Genomic DNA, 18,687 nt, shown 5'->3' with positions numbered 1-18,687 from the left:
TCAGACAATATTAGGCAAATTTTAAGCTGTTAATCAAATATGATAATTTTTTGCTAAATTTTTATTGAATTTTTATTGAATTGTTAATTTTCCATAAATCTGAAGTACATATTTGAATATTGTAAATTTTAGGTTGATTTACAAATTTGTCAGATTTTTTTTTTATATCAATCAGCCGTCAATCAAATATAATGATTTTTTAACAAATTTTTGTTGGATTTTTATTGAATTTTTATTGAATTGTCAATTTTCCATAAATCTGAAGTACATATTTGAATATTGGGTAAATTTTAGGTTGATTTGCCATTTTGTCAGATTTTTTTTTTAATTTCAACCAGCATCAATCAGCCGTCAATCAAATATAATGATTTTTTGCTGAATTTTTATTGAATTTTTATTGAATATTTATTGAATTGTCAATTTTCCATAAATCTGAAGTACATATTTGAATATTGGGCAAATTTTAGGTTGATTTGCTATTTTGTCCATTTTTTTTTTTAATTTCAACCAGCATCAATCAGCCGTCAATCAAATATAATGATTTTTTGCTGAATTTTTATTGAATTTTTATTGAATATTTATTGAATTGTCAATTTTCCATAAATCGGAAGTGCATATTTGAATATTGGGCAAATTTTAGGTTGATTTGCTATTTTGTCCATTTTTTTTTTAATTTCAACCAGCATCAATCAGCCGTCAATCAAATATAATGATTTTTTGCTGAATTTTTATTGAATTTTTATTGAATATTTATTGAATTGTCAATTTTCCATAAATCGGAAGTGCATATTTGAATATTGGGCAAATTTTAGGTTGATTTGCCATTTGTCCATTTTTTTTTTTGATTTCAACTAGCATCAATCAGCCGTCAATCAAATATAATGATTTTTTGCTGAATTTTTATCAAATTGTCTGATTGGCATCAATCAGATGTGCCGATTTATAATGTTAGTCAATTTTGGTCTGATTTTTGGCCGATTTTCCATATGTCCGATTTTTTTAATTTCGACCAGTGTTAGAAAATCATAAATTACATGCGACAATAGCTGATTTGCGTAATAAAAATACGAAGTTGGAGAAAATAAACGTAGAAATTTCTAAGGAATTAAAAGGCTTAAAAGAGGATTTCAGTACACTTATGGAAATTAACGATGCATTCGGTACAGAAAATGAAAAATTAAAAAGAAAAATCAGAGCAAGTGAGATCGATGATATTGAATCCAAGCATCTTTCCAAAAAAGCCAAGAGCAAAAGAAGCGTAGTCCAAATAAGTGATGATAACGATAAAGACGAAGATGTTGATGACGATTTGATAGATTCCAAATTAGAACTCCGAACAGGTCAGCCAAATTCAGGTGACCTGACCTGACCTGACCTGAAATTCAGGTCAGGTATGAGATTTTTAAAAAATTCAGGTCAGGTATAAAGATTGACCTGACCTGATTGACCTGTTGACCTGAAACTATTGATTCTACTATATAATAAAAGTGAGTTGCAGTATTGCGATTCACTTTTTTATATAGATTCTATATAAAAAAAGTGAGTTGCGGTATTGCGATTCACTTTTTTATATAGATTCTATATAAAAAAAGTGAGTTGCGGTATTGCGATTCACTTTTTTATATTGATTTTATATAATAAAAGTGAGTTGCGATATTGCGATTCACTTTTTTATATTAATTCTATATAAAAAAGTGAATCGCAATACTGCAACTCACTTTTTTTATACAAAATCAATATAAAAAAGTGAATTGCAGTATTGGGATTCACTTTTTTATATGATTTTAATATAAAAATGTTGAATCGCAATATTTTGAGAAAAAACGTTGCGAAAACGTTTTTCATAATATTATATTAAAAAAATGTTTCGTAACATTTTTTTTTGATATTTCAATAATAACGTTGCGAAAACATTTTTTTCATAATGTTATGTTAAAAAAAACGTTTTGCAATATTTTTTTCAATATTTTAATAAAAAACGTTGCAAAAACGTTTTTTTTCATAATATTATATTAAAAAAAAAAAGTTTTGTACCGTTTTTTTTCAATACTTTAATAAAAATAGTCCTGAAATTTTTCAGGTTTCAGGTCAGGTCAGGTCAAACAGACAACCTGATATAACCTGACCTGACCTGACCTGACCCATTTGGAGCTCTATTCCAAATCGAATGCAACTGAAGAATCACCCAAAGAGCCTAACAAAAGAGAAGCAAGGGTTTGTTGAGTTTTGACAACATATTTGATACTAATTTTTGCAACTGATTTCAATACTAATTTCATCTTTATGACAATTTACAAATTTTTATTAATTTAACACAATTCATATACTACTAACTTTTACGAATTACTAATTTTTTACAAATTTTTATTAATTTAACGCGATTCATATACTAATTTTTACGAATTACTAATTTTTTACAAATTTTTATTAATTTAACACGATTCATATACTAACTTTTACAAATTACTAATTTTTTTACAAATTTTTATTAATTTAATGCGATTCATATACTAACTTTTACGAATTACTAATTTTTTACAAATTTTTATTAATTTAACACGATTCATATACTAACTTTTACAAATTACTAATTTTTTACAAATTTTTATTAATTTAACGTGATTCATATACTAACTTTTACAAATTACTAATTTTTTACAAATTTTTATTAATTTAACGCGATTCATATACTAACTTTTACAAATTACTAATTTTTTACAAATTTTTATTAATTTAACGCGATTCATATACTAACTTTTACAAATTACTAATTTTTTACAAATTTTTATTAATTTAACGCGATTCATATACTAACTTTTACAAATTACTAATTTTTTACTAATTTAACGCAAATTCGTATACTAACTTTACAATTACTAATTTTTACTAATTTCAATACAAATTCGTATACTAACTTTTACGAACTACCAATTTTTTATTAATTTTAATAACTAACGTTTTTGGTTCCACAAATTTATACTGAATTTTCTACTAACATATCTGTTTGTTGCTAATTTTATTATTTCATAATACTTTCTTTAATTTTTCTTTTTCTGAATATCAATTAGATCGAAATGAAATCAATCTTAAAAATACTTAATGAGAAATATAACTTAAACTACAATGAAACGTTTAATAATGCAAAAAACATTAAAATTTGACGTAAATTAATTCCCAAAATCTGAAAATCACTTGTTCCGAATTATCAACCATCCTTTAACCAGGTAACAAGGTGGTTAAGTAGCCTACATAAATCTCGACGATCTAAGTTGAGTTTGAGGATATCTGGCAAAGAAAGCATGGACAATTGACGAGTTCATGCCAATAATAGATTAAATAATGTATGTAATATAATCCAGCGGCAAATTAATGATCCATATTAACTCATTTTAAATTTATCAATCAGAAAAAATTGCGAAGGATAAAGGCTGCGAAAGATTTCTTTAATAAAAAGGATAGCTGAATTATGAGTTATGAAAAATGGGATCTGTTAAAAATTCTGGCAAATCGTGCATATCATTCACCGGAAGTGAGTGAAACCAAAAATGAAGATTCAAATCGGTCATTAATGTTTATGATCTATTGTGGCGCTTAGAAGAGGTTACTTATTTTATCTTGATAATTTATTTTGCTATAAATTTTCACTAATTCTGATTTTACTTATTTTCACTAATTATTTTACTTATTTTCACTAATTCCAATTTTACTTATTTTTACATTTTCCGATTTTATTTATTTTTACATTTTAGTTGAGACTTTTATTAAGAAATGTTCTCAATAAACATTTAAGAGTGAAACAAACGGCGCAGCAATTGTGACCTCGGAATTATAACGACGAGATACAATGCTATGATAAAGTACCACCGGATGATACTCCCGATTGGTCATATGTTGATCAACCAGATATGGTATATGACACAGAATATACAGACGATTTAAATATTGATGATGAAGATTTAGATGCAATTTTGGAAGATAAAGCGGATAAATCAGAAAGTTTTATGCAAAAAGATTAATGGTTGGAATTTCAGAATTCTATTTTATTACTAATTTACTTTTTTTTTTAGTTTTGCGTATTATAGTATGTTTTATTACATATCTGAATTAATTTTACTCTTTTTTTAGTTTTGCGTATTATATTATATTATATTTTTTATAGCATATATGAATTTATTTTACTCTAATTTTTAGTTTTGCGTATTATAATATATTTTATAGTATATCTGAATTTATAAATTGAATTGTAATTGAATTATATCTGATTTATATCCGATTTATATAATAAATTTAGTTGATTTATGTCTAATTAATAGTGTCGAATTTAGTAGTATTTGTTGATTTATATCCGATTTATATCTGATTTTTTATTCTGAATTATATTCTGAGTAGCAACCACTCAGAACCCAAACGGAATATTGCCTTTTTAAAAAAATTGGTCAAAATTGAGTTATAAATCAGATTAAAATCAGATGATCGATTTCTATCTGATTTGGACTATTTCGACTAGTGTAAAGTTGCTAATTTGTCAAAAAGTTTTATTAATATTCCAAAAAAGGTTTATCAGATATTTCTAAACCTAATAACAATAACATTAAAAAATGGAAGTCATCATAAGAAAATAAATTTATTGAAAAAAATATTACGAATAAATGTTTGGTGAATTCAGTAATTGATGCTTCTAATACTTTGAAAAAATAACATTTTTGTCATACTATAATAAACTTAAAACTATTTGGCAAACTTGAGATTTTATGTCATATTTTTATGTACTTGATTTAGAATGTGAAAATACACAAAATCAGGTATATAGTCTTTTGGATGAGGATGAATTAGATATTAAGAGTACATACCATAAGTATTAATTATTATATTTTGAATTACAACCTAAGCGAATTGTAATATTATAAACATAAATTATAATTTGGTTGTAAATACTATGCTATTATGATTAACTAAAAGATGATAAGAGATATGCCAGAAATCATATGATTATGCTCAATTAGAGATCTGAACCCCCACAATTTGCATAACCTTTTTTTTGTTTTTGTAAACCTATTTATGCTTTATAAAATAAAAAAAAATTCATTGAAATTGGACTGCTAGATGGTAAAATAATTGCAAAAAAACTTAAATTATTGTATATTATACATATATTATAATACAATTATTTCAATATCCAATAATCCAATTTGCATAAACTTTTTTTTGTTTTGTAGACCTCTTTATGCTTTACAAAATAAAAAAAAAATTCATTAAAATTGAACTGCTAGATAGTAAATTAATTGTAAAAAAACTTCTTAATAAATAAATTATTATATATTATATATATATATTATAATACAATTATTTTACTATTCAATAATTCAATTTGCATAAACTTTTTTTATTTTGTAGCCCTCTTTATACTTTATAAAACAAAAAAAAATTCATTGAAATTGGACTTTTAGATGATAAAGTAATTGCAAAAAAACTTCTTAATAAATAAATTATATATTATTTACCATAAAAGATATATTATTACTATAAAAGGTATATTGTAACACTGATTGCAGGACCTGACCTCTCATCCATCTACTATATCACATAATTTTTGCATGCCCTTAATTCTGATTTACAACCATTATAATTACTTAGTTTTTAGATTTATAACTATTTATGATAAGCAACACTATTGGATATGTTATATAAAAGGTTAATATTGGATGATAAAGAAAATTTTATAAGTGAAAAGATGCAAAAGTATATAGCATTTTTTGATGAGATTGTACTTGCTCAATTGAATATTGATAGATACTTTGTGAATGAAGATTATAAAGAAAAAATAGCGAAATGGAAAAAATAGTATATCAAATGAATAGCAATATAGCATACTTAAAAAATATCACTATTTATCCAACTTCTTTCTTATGCTAGCAAATTATAATCAATTCAAAATGCCTAATATATTTATTATTAAAAGTATTTTTATCTACTTCAATACCATCATAAAAATAAATGGTATCAAAATTTTTGCATGTCTTTAATTCTGATTTACAACCATTATAATTACTTAGTTTTTAGATTTATAACTATTTATGATAAGCAACACTATTGGATATGTTATATAAAAGGTTAATATTGGATGATGAAGAAAATTTTATAAGTAAAAAGATGCAAAAGTATATAGTATTTTTTGATGAGATTGTACCTGCTCAATTGAATGTTGATAGATACTTTGTGGATGAAGATTATAAAGAAAAAACAGAGAAGTAGAGAAAATAGTATATCAAATGAATAGTATACTTAAAAATATCACTACTTATCCAACTTCTTTCCTGTACTAGCAAATTATAATCAATCCAAAATGCCTAATATATTTATTATTAAGAGTATTTTTATCTACTTCAATACCATCATAAAAATGAATAGTACCAAAATTTTTGCATGTCCTTAATTCTAATTTACAACTATTATAATTACTTAGTTTTTAAATTTATAACTATTTATGATAAGCAACACTATTGGATATATTATATAAAAGGTTAATATTGGATGATGAAGAAAATTTTATAAGTGAAAAGATGCAAAAGTATATAGCATTTTTTGATGAAATTGTACCTGCTCAATTGAATGTTAATAGATACTTTGTGGATGAAGATTATAAAGAAAAAACAGTAAAGTGGAGAAAATAGTATATCAAATGAATAGCATACTTAAAAAATATCACTACTTATCCAACTTCTTTCCTATACTAGCAAATTATAATCAATCCAAAATGCCTAATATATTTATTATTAAGAGTATTTTTATCTACTTCAATACCATCATAAAAATAAATGGTACCAAAATTTGTATGAAATTCTTTCAATTGTGATATAAATCCTAAAGAAGTAAAAGCATTAATAGATCTGTATTATAAACATGATTATGAAACACCAGATATGTATTTATGCTCCATTTAAAAAGTTTTTTAGAAATAATCCAAAGTACTTTTCTAAGAATGATTACACCTGGTTAATAAGAAATATATATGTAAATGGGAAATTTGTAGGTGGAAAAAGAACTTTTTATATTTACTGCACTATATGTGATTTGTTAGTATTCCTCTATAATAGGGGATCACTGACTCATATGCAAATGATTACTTGAGAAAATATATAAAGAAAGAAAAGTCTGTTGATTTAAGCAAATCATTTTATTAATTAATTGCCAAAAGGGAATATAAAAATCTCAATGCATGAAAGGCAAATATCTGAAACAAAGGCTGAGATAAAGTGTCTTCAACTGGAGATTACATTCCAGTTCCTCTCATATTTAGAAAAAAGTAAATAAGTATCATTATCCTATAATTATTATATATTAGCTTTGATAAGTATTTGAATTCTGAGTGAGAAAAATGGATTGATAAACTATGTTCAAAGCCTATGACAGTTAGCATAGTGAACATCTCTATTTTATCACAAATTTGCCGATCATTTGCCGATCATTTATTTGATCTTATCACATAATACATATGTCGTGACAGATCAATTTTAAATATAATAAGTGTTTAAAATTTACAAATAACTTCACAGAATTTTAATTTTAATTAAAAATTTATATAAAACATAAAAATTAATACAAATACTAATAATTATATTAATAATTTAACCATGTTTAGTATAATATTTCAAACAGGTTATCATATTACTTTCTATTATTTCTAAATTATTTTCAATATTCTCATCATTATTATCTTCACTTAAAATATTATCATCTTCATCTTCAACTAAAAGTTTTTCATTATCTTTAATAATGTAAATAATCTTTTTTATTAGAAATATATTAATAACAAATAATTGGCTAATTTCTCTATAAGCAAAAAACCTGCATTATGGGTCGAAACCTTGCATTATTTTTTTTACAGATTATATATAATAAAAGGAATGTTCATGCAAAATTTCAAGTTTCAGCTTTGCGTATTCGGCTTCGGCCTTCAATTTTTATCCCGAAACTTCAAATTATCACATATTAATAATTTTGCATATAAAAATTAAAAATTATATAAATTATTTAATTTAAAGTTATACAACAATAAAAGGTGGCATATTTTATTTTTTTCTTATTTAGGCATTTACTTTGCCTTGCACTTTTTCATAATTTAATCATTTTTTAATAAAATGAAACTTGTGATCGGCAAATGATCGTCAAAGTGATATAAAGCATGTTCGCTATGCTATGACAGTTTAACTTTCAAAAAAAATCTGCCTAGTAAACTTTTATTACTTCACTATATTGATTAAAATATATATATATATATATATTTTTATATATAAAAGCTAATAGATGAATAATTTTATAATTTTTAAAAAAATCTGGTCCAAAATACTAAAAATTGTAGAAAGGTGATTCAAATAATTTTTATATAAAAATATAATAACAAAAAAAATAGTAAAATTGCAGTTTATATATTGAAATGATATTTTTAAGTATAAAATAAAAATTCGGTGATTCATACGATAAATCACATGACAACCTCGCAGAACGGATTTGCAATAAACAAAAAGGTAAAAAAATTTGTAGATATAGATTGGATAATATATTGTGATATTAGTGTTTATAGAATTGACTGAAGATGAAAGAATTTTTGGAAATGTTAAGAGAATGAAGAATAAATGACAGTATTCGCTCCCCCGAAAAATGGTATAAATTTAATTTTATTGATACACATTAATTGGTGTTAAATAAAAACTGGAATAAAAGATACTTAAAAATCTATCACTATGGAGACTTTAATTTTTATGATTGATATAAATTTCAAGTTACTTTATAACCGAAACTACTATCAATTGAGTATTTCCATAATAATACAATAAGTAATTATATTATCGCATTGTTCGTAATAACCATCAGAATTTTTTGGAGTTGTACTAAATCTTTGTTATAATTATCGGAATTTGTTATAATTATCGGAATTGTATAGAATATTAATTAAGGTAAAAAAATATTTATTGGTCAGCGTGATAAAAATTAAAAATTTTATTGGTAAAAGTACAACATTTTGCATAAAAACAAGTTATTAATTTACTTCCATCTGCGGGTTGTACTCCAAATATACCAGCTAACTTCATTTGGTAAGACCTTTTGTTGTATTTTTTAAATGAAAAATAATGTTTAGTGTAATTAAAAAAAAAAAACTTCTCTAAAACTTTGAACTTTGCGTTCTTTTTTCTTAAAAAAAAAATCAAATATTTTATTATAAACTATGGTTGAAATTATACTTAGAATTGGCGTACTTGCAGCTAGAGATTTAGCAGCCGCGTAAGTACTTTCTTTTATTGTCTGATGTAAAAATGAACTTTTAGATGAATAGAACTCTACTATATATCTTACAAAAGTCAGTTTCCTCCTTCTCGCATATTCTATTATTTATTTATTTATTCTCTATAACTTTTTCGTTTATTAGTGATAAGGATGGATTCTCTGATCCATACGCAGTAATCCGAATAGCGAATAAAAAATACGAAACAGCAGTTATCAAAAAAACCCTTAATCCAGTATGGAATTCATCATTTGACATTAAATTAAGTGAAACAAACGTACCTCCACATATTACTATAACAGTATGGGATGAAGATCGTTTTGGACGCGACTTTTTAGGTGAAATAACTATTCCTATTAAGCAAATATTTGCTAGAAATAATGGTGGATTAAATGATGGAATGCCTAGAACTTTTGATGATCCCGCTAATCAACCTGCAGCTTATACTTTACAAAAACGTACCGCTAAAAATGTTGTTAAAGGTGATATCATATTAAAATTTGGAATTATCGATGATAAAAATAGATCTTTAGAAGAACTATGGCATTTTTGGGAACATTTGTGTAATAGTGTTGTTACCCGATAAAATTCGGAATCTCAATACCTTATTTTTTTTTTTTATTATAACGTTCTTAATATTCAATATTCACTTTCAATTTAATAATTTAGATTTAATTCAAAAACAATTATATTATAGACAGAACGGTAAACGTTCAACTTATATAACTTATATTAAATTTGTTATATTAACCGTGAGGAGTTATTTTAATATTATTGTAATAAGTGTATTATTACATAAAATACAATTTTTATTTGTTTACACAACTTATACGACTTAATGACTTACTAAATGTACTTCATTATAGATCTAACATGTTACACAAACACAAAACTACCTTTTATGATGAGGAGGCTAATAAATAAATAAGTTAAAAATATATAATCAATAACGGACATAAAATTTTCAAATTACTTAAATTACTTACTGTAGAAATAAACATTTTCCCATAATGGTTGATAATCTCTTAGAATACCTCCAAACAGTGATAAAATAGGTTTATTGCTAACGGAATGACAAAAATTGTTGATCTTGGTCCTATATTTGTAATATTAATTGCTCTGTTATCTCTAAAATATTTTGTTTTTTTTTTGAAAGAAAAAAAAATACCTCGTAAATTTTTCATATAAAGGACCTCTTAAAAAATAGAAAAATAAAAAACGGAAACGTCTTCTCTCTTCTTCTTTTTCTAAGGTAGATAGCCATCTATAACCTCCTGACATATGTTTCTTGTAGAAATATTTATAAAGAACTATTGTTGATAATTCAATAAAAATTGAAAATGACCAAGGTTTCCATGAACGATTTCCATATTTTTGTAACGCCAGAACTACAGGAAATAAAAAAGTATATTAAAACCTACTTATTTTAAAAAATTTGCAAATCAAGGTGAAATTTGACATATACCATAGATAAGAGGTCTTAAAATATACAATAATTCTGCCAATTTTCCTATTCCATGTAACCTATGTACTAATTCGGACGGGTTTTTAATATCCTCAACATATAAAACTTTATTCATTAGATAATTATTTATATCACAAGACGATGTATAATAATTATTATTAGAATTGGAATTTTGATGAATTGAGGATACTGAAGATAAATTATCTCGTCTACATCCTGTGCGCTGTCCTATCCACGTTCTACTATTTGAAGAAAAATTTTCTTGATTAAAAATTGATGGATCGATTTCTCTTCTTGGTATAGCTGGATTGACAATTGTACGTTCTTGTGTTTTATAAAGAAGTATAATTCTACAAATGGCTCTATATGAACAAAAAGAAAGTTCTCGTTAATTAAACTGAGAAAGAAAGAAAATTTTGCAACTTTAACGTTGCTTACTTTATTAATTCAACCATAATGATCAATTTCCATTTAACTTGTTTACCCCATTTCTTTTGTATTCCCATTTCCATTAACACATCAGTATATTGCAAAAATGTTAATGCAAACGATGCTCTTTGATACGTTTTTGATGAATTAATCCAATACCTCGTATATCTATTATGTGGTGAGGGAATTGGTTTTTTTGAAGGTTCTAAATTTTCTGCGGCTCGAACTAATATCGAATCATGATATAATCCAATCAAATTCAAAGCTGCAAAGACTGTTATTTACAACCAAACACCAAAGATTAGAATTAATATAATATGTACTAAAAGGCAACTTTGGTTTATAAAATACTTACGCGCTTCAGAAGCAAACTCGGCATCAGCAAAACGTCCTAAATAACCATAATATTTTAGCAAGACAAACAAGACAGTCACTCAAAATTAAGAACCAAAAGATCTTACCCGGCAAAACATAAGTTAAAGTTCTTAAAGAACTTTCGATAGAACTTATTTGTGAAGCATTATTTAAAATAAAATCATCATATTTTCTAAGAATATTCATAATTAAATAAATAAAATAAATTTTTAAGAAAAAAAATTTACAATAAAAAAAAAAATAAATAAATAAAAACGTCATCTTATTTCTCACTCATCTAATCCGATATGGGAATGTTGGTACGAGGAAACTGCCGGGGAAAATCAAATCTGTTTTAATCATCTTTTAGGATTTCCGCCCTTTATCACACATTTATTGTGAAAAAAGAAAACATGTCAGGTTTTTTAAAACGTTCTCTGGATGCTATTAAAGAAGGAGGAACTAGAAGTAAAGTTATTAAATATATATAGATCTATTTTTTTTTTAAAAAAAAAATAATATTTAATTATGTTGAATAGTTTTAAAAGCTAATCCTGTACCATGGGAAAAAGAACAATTATTATTACAATTTAATAATGCGAAAGAATTAGAAAATTGGGTTATAGGATGTGATAAAGATATTGGAGGTATATAAAATCAATTGTTTCTCTCACTTTCTAATTGCTTTTTGGTATTCTCTCGAAAAAAAAAGACAAACTTTTATATGATAATATTTTCTTCTTATAAATTTAAAATAATGTAGGATTTTCGAATGCAAGTTTAGAATTTATAGAAGGATATGGTAAATTTCATGGAAATATTTCTCTTGATATACCAAAATATAATCAAGAGTTGACAAGGAGTGGTTACGCGGGTATAAGATCAAGGGTACATATTCTGATTTCATTGCATCCCAATTTTTTCCGTCCATATTTTTACTTTTTTTTCGCTTTCAATATATTATGTAGATCCGTGGATCGTCATTATTTGGAGTAAGATGCTGGGATACTTCATTATTTCGTTATTTAGCTATAAAGGCACGTGGTGATAACAAAAAATATTTTGTAAATATACAAACTGATGGTCCCGTACTTACTGATTTATTTCAACATCGTCTATTTCTGAGAAAACCTGGTGAATGGGAAATAGTAATGGTATTTTTATTTTATTTTTTTTTTATTTTATCTATTTTTGTTCCTTTCATGATAATAATCAATTAATTGGTAAATGTCTCAAATATATTTAGATTCCGTTTAGAGATTTTATATTAACAAATCATGGAATTGTACAAGATCCTCAAATAGAAATGTATAGGGAACGAGTTAAAACTATTGGATTCTCTATTTTAAGTCAACCTGGCTCTTTTTGTTTAGATATTGATTGGATTAAAACAATGAATACTGATTCAACTGAAGGTAATATTATTTTATTACAATTTATTTAAACATTCAGTATTTTATCTTTCAAGTATTAACCCATTTTTTTTTACCAACAATTTTATACTTATCAGGTGATTGGAATATTCAACCATCACAAAAAGACCAAGAAAAAACATAATGGTAAAATTGGTTTACCAAACTCATTATTTTAATAAGAATAATAATAATAATTAAAACATAATTTATAAAAAACCAAATATTAAAAATAAACTATATACTAGCTGATAACTAATAATAAAATAACCAACTTTAAATAATAAAACAAATAAATAAATAAATACCGTTTTTTTTAATATGATCTATAATATTAATTGAAAAAAAATTTTCTTTTTTTTGCAAGATTAGCAAAAAAAAAAATTCCATAAAATAATCTTAAATTTCCTAAAAATAAAAAATATTTCAAAATAAAATAAATAAATAAAATAAATAAATAAAATAAATAAATAAATAAATAATTAGATTGTTTTCTATATTAAAAAAACAAACCAATTATTCATTTTTTCAACATAAATTAATAAAAAATAACCTAATTATTAAAAAACTAATTATAAATAGAAAAATCATTCTTATTGCTATTGTTTATATTGTTAAAAATGTTAAAAATGCTAAATTATAATAAAGTTGTCTAAAAAAAATAATTCTGTTAATTAAAATAAATATTTTAATATAAAAGTTGATATATATCTTTTTATTATTTAATATAAGAAAAAAATATATTTTTAATTACTAATTTCAAAAAAAAAGAAAAAAAAATATATATAAACTAAAAAAAAAATAAAATAAAAATAAAGTCCACTCGAATAATTTGCCCTCATTCTTATTTTCAACTCCTTTTATATATATATATATAACAAAAATTTTAACAAGAAAATTTTTTTTTCCATTTTTTGGATAAAAGATTAATTTTTTTGTGTATCTATTGCGTAAATACTAATTGGCAAAAAAAAAAATAAATGATTTATAAAAGGGGAAAAAGGGAATAAAAAAAACTATAGTACAAAAGAAAAAGAATTTTATGTGAGAAAGAAGAAAGGTTTTCATGACGTTTCATTATGGTGTTAATGTAAGTAAAGAGGAAAAAGAAAAAAAAGAAAAAAAAAATTGATATGAACCGATTTGGTCTGATGAAATAATCTAAAGTCTAAATCAGTATAATATAAATATCGATGCTATTATGGAATTACATTTTAATCACTCGTACAGCGCGCAAAATTATGACAGTTTAGATTCCGGAACAATAATAATTCGTCCATTTTTCATTACTCGGTTCTTGATTTGCTAATCAAACAAAAAAAAAAGAAAAAAAAATAATCTCTTTTTTTTTGAAATCAAGCTTTTTTTTTTTTTTAAAAAAAAAAAGATCTTTAAAAAGACGCAACAGAAACCAAAAAAAAAAATTACAAAAAAAATTTCAAAACACAAAAGTTCATAAATACAAAAGGAGTAAAATACTAAATGAAATGATCTAATGTAACTTATCTGGAAATATATGATATAAATATTAATAATAATAAATATGGTGAATCAAATGCTTCGTGTCCAAATTGTAAAAAAAAAAGTTATTTTCAATATCAAATTCTATATTTCTTTGGTTCCAGCCAAATCCAATTAAATTCACCATCCGCCGCCAAATGTCATCCCATCTTGTTGTAATTCGAGCTGCATCGGCAGATGTTGTGCAGATTGATGAGAAATAGAGGACATATTCGTCGTGTAATTTAGAAAATCTAGATTATCTAAAAAAATAAAATAAATAAAATAAATTTAAATTAATTAACACTGAGAGTAAGATATATTAAACAAAATGTAATTCAAATGTGAAATACCTTCGGATTTAATCATCATATTTTCGTCTTGTAAGTGATGCTGAGAATTAAAATCAAATCTCATACCCTGTTGTACCAACATTCCGGCTACAGTATCGTTTGATGACGTTGGTACTATTGACCCAGGTTGTTGTCCATTGTCAATATTAAGTTTATTTTCGTTTCCCTGTTCTTGTTTTAAAAGAACATTCGGGTCGGCCCCATCCGGAACATTCAATCTCATCATATCAGACATGGATACATTCATTGACATCGGATTTATGATTTCAAACGTATCAAATTCCGTGGTCATTGGAGGAGCAGATGAGGGTTGTTGAAATCCTTGAAATTCCGAAGTTGCAACTGCATCAAATTCTGTAGTAGTGGGAGGGGCAGAAGAAGGTTGTGTTCCATAAATATCTTGTGACTGTTGTCCCATAATCATAATTGAAGCATCTTCTAAATTATGTAATAAAGGTTGTGTCATACTACGCTGTACTAATCCAACGGTCTGAAATTGCCATTCTTCTGTATTTTCAGGAAATGGAATATTACTACCATTGAAGCCCGATGGCGGTCGTCCATTACCGAGTCCACTTGGCATCATTCTTGGGCTACCCGGAATACTAACGCTTCCATAAGGGCTATAACGTCTAGTATGTATTGGTGGACTTGATATATGTAAGTTGGCAATACTTCTTTGTAGTGAAACTCCAGATGGGGACGTTGGGGATGACATAATCTGAGAAAATTGACCATTATTGTTATTGTTATTATTATTACCGTTATTTTTCTGTTGTTGATTATGATTTTTCATTGCTTTAACGTATTCTACTTCTTCTTGTAATCTTTGCATTAATACCGCCTTTTTGCCTGTTGCAGGTTTTCCGCGTTGTCTTAACATTTCTTTAAGTTCACTGACAGTAATATCCTCAAAATCAACTTTTTCAAGTTCTTCATCTAATTTACGTTGATACTCTTCAGGAGACATAGAAGGACTATTATGATTATGTTTTGGATTTCGTTGAATTTGAATAGGTAAAGCATTAGGCCTACGGAAAGAAGAAGAAAGAGGAAAATTAAGCGGAAATGATTGTGCTGGTTGCAAAGGAATTGAACCCGGTAATTGCGCGGATGGAAAAGGAGCAGTAGGTGCAGAGAGAGAACGTTTACGCATATGTCCACGACGAGGTGCATTGTTTGGTGGTTTAAGAGTAGATTTTTCAGGTGGAAATGTTGGTGTGTTGGGAGTAGATAAAGATGATAAATCCATAATTGGAACAGTACCAGTTCCCGATACTGAAGTGTTTGTTTTAGCTTGTGATTGGGATAATGACATAGCATTCTGAGCGGCTGCAGTTAATTGAATATTTGGCATACTTCTTTGTGTTCTTTTATCCAATTTTACTTTAAATCTAGCTTGTAATTCATTGAACCTTTGAGCATGATTAATTGGGCTAGCACTGGAAGTTCTCGATAAATGTGGTCGATTATTTTGTGAATTTGGGCTCGTATTTCCAGAAGCATTTTGTGAATTATGATTATTAACATCCCCATCATTTTCATTATTATTTTGGTTATTATTTGCATCATCAATTTGTAATCCGTTAGGATTTAATGTTTGCTGTTTCGTGTTTTGAATGGAAGAAAATTGAATTTGTTGTTCAAAGTTCATTGCAGAGGCCATTGATGATTGTTGCGATGTAGCAATTATAACCTTGCGATTTGCTTGCTGTTGCGCTTTTGCTAATGCATGAATATTATCAGCGGATAAACTTCGACGACGAATGTTTAAATAATTTGGAATAATAGTTTTCTGTATAGGACCTGGCGTCTGAGCTCTTAAATGATCATGATCATTATTTTGAGACTCTGAATTTTGTTGAGTCTCAGCATCAGAAAGGGAGTTGGATAATGATGCATGGATTTGTTCTTGTTGACCCATATGTTGGAGAGTTTGTTGTTCGGTAGTTTGAGCAAGCCAAGAATTATCAACAAAATTTTGAGAAATCAACCCATTAACAAAAACATTATCACCACCAAACCCTGTGCCATCTACAAATCCATTTATTTCATCGCTCCCATATATCCAGTCGGAAGGAAGAGAACTTCCAAGTATTGCATTATTTTCAAAAGCCTGAAAAGGAAAATTACTACTATCGGTCATTTGGATGCGTTGAATAAGATTGGAAGAATTTAATTGTTCTTGGATCTCCTCTAATTGTTCTTGATTAAATTGCTGTTGTTGCTGCTGTTCCTCTAGAAAATTTTGAGAAAATTGATCCTCAGCTGAAGGTGGATGAAAAGCTTGAGTGAGCAAAGCATTCGAAGTTTGATTCCTCTGAGCATACATGATTGAGTTCAATTAATTATACGTAAATGTGGTAAGGAAAGTACAAGGTCGAAAAATATCTACTGGTCTAAAATTTATAAATAATATAAATTTTTTTTTTTAAAAGAAAACAATTTTTTTGTAAAAGTAAGTATTTAAATTAAAAGTTCTACTTTATCAAAAAAAAAAAAGAAAAAAAAAATTTTTGTTATTTATTTTATATTTTATTATTTTCTGTCAAAAAAAAAAAAATATACAAATAAAATTTAAAAGATACCAACCTTAAGTGGGATTTGTTTAACCAAAATTTTTTTTTTTTATATATATATATCAATAGACCTTTGGGCAGTGGTAAAAAAAGCTAAAAATTTGTTTTTTAAAAAGAAAATAAAATAAAAATAAAAAAATTTTAGTGTCCTAGTTCTGCTTTATTTACTTCACTCAAAGAAGATTAAAAATTTTTTATAAGGAACCGATAAGCAAGATTGCCTAAAAAAGTTATTGTACAGTTAGTTATTTACCTTGAAAAGACGTTAAATGATATTAAGGCTAGTAATAAGTAAACAGAGGTCACAAGCCTAAAAAAAGAAAGTAAAGAGAGACGATGTTTATGTTCGTCGAACTTTTTTTTTCGCAAGGACAAGGACAAGTAAATAAATTCCAACTGCTTTAAAAGATTCAAGGTCCACAAAAACGCATAAAAGATACTAAATAAAAGAAGGTTCTGTCCTTTTTAAAGGGACTTTCGGAAATTTTAAAGAAAGTAAATGTACGAATCACGCACTATGAAAGAACGGAAGGGAGATAAGGGAAAAGAAAAAAGTTTGTAAGGGAAAACCTGCGTGCGTTGGTAAAGGGGAGCGATTTTCCAAAACTGCTTCTTTTATGATAAAAATTGTTATGGTCGTCAATTGTACTCAATTTGTAAACTCTAGCAGACTAGTACAACTGAAGCTTCCAGCCGAAGATGGCCGTCGTCAGCCAAGACAGCGGGCTGGATACCTTGCATTTACCTCAAATGGAATTCAGAGTAACAAGAAGTTCTGTGAACTACATCAGCCTAAATATAAACTGCATTATAAATAATGTGTGACTATACAAAAAGGAAAGTTATAAAGTTTAAAACGTTACCCTCCGACTTTAATATGCAGCATTATTTTTGCCACGTTGCATCAATCATCAGATCATTATATGCATCCGAAGAACTTCAAGGGGTCGTTCATTAGGATCGTAAATCATTAATTTAAAAAATCTATAATTCTTTTTCTCAATATAATTACAAATCTCATTTGGATCATTTATCGTTGGTTCATTTACACTTTGAAAATCAACTTTTCCTAATTCATGTTCCTTTCATTACCATATAATACAAAAGTATTACAAATAAATTTTTTATCCGAAGATCACAAGTCGATCATTTTTATTTATTTTTTTTTTTTTTTTTTTTTTTATAAAATTTTTTTTTTAAAAAAAAATATTTTAATAATAAACAATGGAACTTGTGTTCTGGTTCACAAATATACTGAAATTTAACGTTAAAATAATTAATGCTGGTAAAAAAATTTAACTATTTATTAATTATT

General features: G+C 25.9%; 7 protein-coding genes across 7 annotated transcripts; 4 read left to right on the top strand and 3 right to left on the bottom strand.

Annotated features, from left to right (window-relative positions):
• Window positions 1-1,138: 1,138 nt before the first annotated feature.
• Window positions 1,139-1,369, top strand: OCT59_018637 (uncharacterized protein; the record flags this gene model as incomplete). Its single annotated transcript, XM_066148910.1, has 1 exon — window positions 1,139-1,369. The coding sequence occupies one exon, from the start codon at window positions 1,139-1,141 to the stop codon at window positions 1,367-1,369; it is 231 nt and encodes a 76-aa protein (XP_066004796.1).
• A 2,111-nt stretch (window positions 1,370-3,480) lies between these two features.
• OCT59_018636 (uncharacterized protein) lies at window positions 3,481-4,016 on the top strand (the record flags this gene model as incomplete). The annotated part of the gene is made up of 2 exons (XM_066148909.1): window positions 3,481-3,529; window positions 3,859-4,016. 2 exons carry the CDS (start codon window positions 3,481-3,483, stop codon window positions 4,014-4,016), a joined length of 207 nt encoding a protein of 68 aa, XP_066004795.1.
• Window positions 4,017-9,223: 5,207 nt separating this feature from the next.
• OCT59_018635 (uncharacterized protein) lies at window positions 9,224-10,152 on the top strand (the record flags this gene model as incomplete). The annotated part of the gene is made up of 4 exons (XM_066148908.1): window positions 9,224-9,279; window positions 9,425-9,762; window positions 9,950-10,056; window positions 10,147-10,152. The coding sequence occupies 4 exons, from the start codon at window positions 9,224-9,226 to the stop codon at window positions 10,150-10,152; spliced, it is 507 nt and encodes a 168-aa protein (XP_066004794.1).
• OCT59_018634 (uncharacterized protein) lies at window positions 10,047-11,735 on the bottom strand (the record flags this gene model as incomplete). The annotated part of the gene is made up of 7 exons (XM_025315075.2): window positions 10,047-10,193; window positions 10,267-10,376; window positions 10,449-10,668; window positions 10,746-11,107; window positions 11,184-11,448; window positions 11,530-11,565; window positions 11,636-11,735. The coding sequence occupies 7 exons, from the start codon at window positions 11,733-11,735 to the stop codon at window positions 10,180-10,182; spliced, it is 1,107 nt and encodes a 368-aa protein (XP_025183709.1). The 3' UTR covers window positions 10,047-10,179.
• A 191-nt stretch (window positions 11,736-11,926) lies between these two features.
• Window positions 11,927-13,243, top strand: OCT59_018633 (uncharacterized protein). Its single transcript, XM_025324927.2, has 6 exons — window positions 11,927-11,996; window positions 12,068-12,175; window positions 12,292-12,416; window positions 12,497-12,682; window positions 12,775-12,943; window positions 13,039-13,243. Exons 1-6 carry the CDS (start codon window positions 11,942-11,944, stop codon window positions 13,083-13,085), a joined length of 690 nt encoding a protein of 229 aa, XP_025183710.1. The 5' UTR covers window positions 11,927-11,941; the 3' UTR covers window positions 13,086-13,243.
• A 373-nt stretch (window positions 13,244-13,616) lies between these two features.
• OCT59_018632 (uncharacterized protein) lies at window positions 13,617-17,472 on the bottom strand. The gene is made up of 3 exons (XM_066148907.1): window positions 17,386-17,472; window positions 14,794-17,273; window positions 13,617-14,703 (listed from the first exon to the last, which is right to left on the bottom strand). The coding sequence occupies exons 2-3, from the start codon at window positions 17,123-17,125 to the stop codon at window positions 14,582-14,584; spliced, it is 2,454 nt and encodes an 817-aa protein (XP_066004793.1). The 5' UTR covers window positions 17,126-17,273; window positions 17,386-17,472; the 3' UTR covers window positions 13,617-14,581.
• Window positions 17,435-18,113, bottom strand: OCT59_018631 (uncharacterized protein; the record flags this gene model as incomplete). The annotated part of the gene is made up of 5 exons (XM_066148906.1): window positions 17,435-17,465; window positions 17,626-17,682; window positions 17,770-17,833; window positions 17,943-17,984; window positions 18,107-18,113. 5 exons carry the CDS (start codon window positions 18,111-18,113, stop codon window positions 17,435-17,437), a joined length of 201 nt encoding a protein of 66 aa, XP_066004792.1.
• Between the last annotated feature and the right edge of the window lie 574 nt (window positions 18,114-18,687).

The sequence above is a fragment of the Rhizophagus irregularis genome, chromosome 27 (genome assembly GCF_026210795.1).
Source record: "Rhizophagus irregularis chromosome 27, complete sequence".
NCBI classification, from domain to species: domain Eukaryota; kingdom Fungi; phylum Glomeromycota; class Glomeromycetes; order Glomerales; family Glomeraceae; genus Rhizophagus; species Rhizophagus irregularis.
Note: the sequence above shows the minus strand (reverse complement) of the source record. Positions and strands in the feature narration are given on the sequence as shown.

Excerpts from the sequence above, each read along its gene's own strand:
- OCT59_018632 (XM_066148907.1), bottom strand. The coding sequence starts at position 17,125 with ATGTATGCTCAGAGGAATCAAACTTCGAATGCTTTGCTCACTCAAGCT. Across the intron at positions 14,704-14,793 it reads TATGATGATTAAATCCGAAG|ATAATCTAGATTTTCTAAAT; the intron begins GTATTTCACATT and ends TTATTTTTTTAG.
- OCT59_018633 (XM_025324927.2), top strand. The coding sequence starts at position 11,942 with ATGTCAGGTTTTTTAAAACGTTCTCTGGATGCTATTAAAGAAGGAGGA. Across the intron at positions 12,176-12,291 it reads ATGTGATAAAGATATTGGAG|GATTTTCGAATGCAAGTTTA; the intron begins GTATATAAAATC and ends AAAATAATGTAG. Across the intron at positions 12,683-12,774 it reads GTGAATGGGAAATAGTAATG|ATTCCGTTTAGAGATTTTAT; the intron begins GTATTTTTATTT and ends AAATATATTTAG.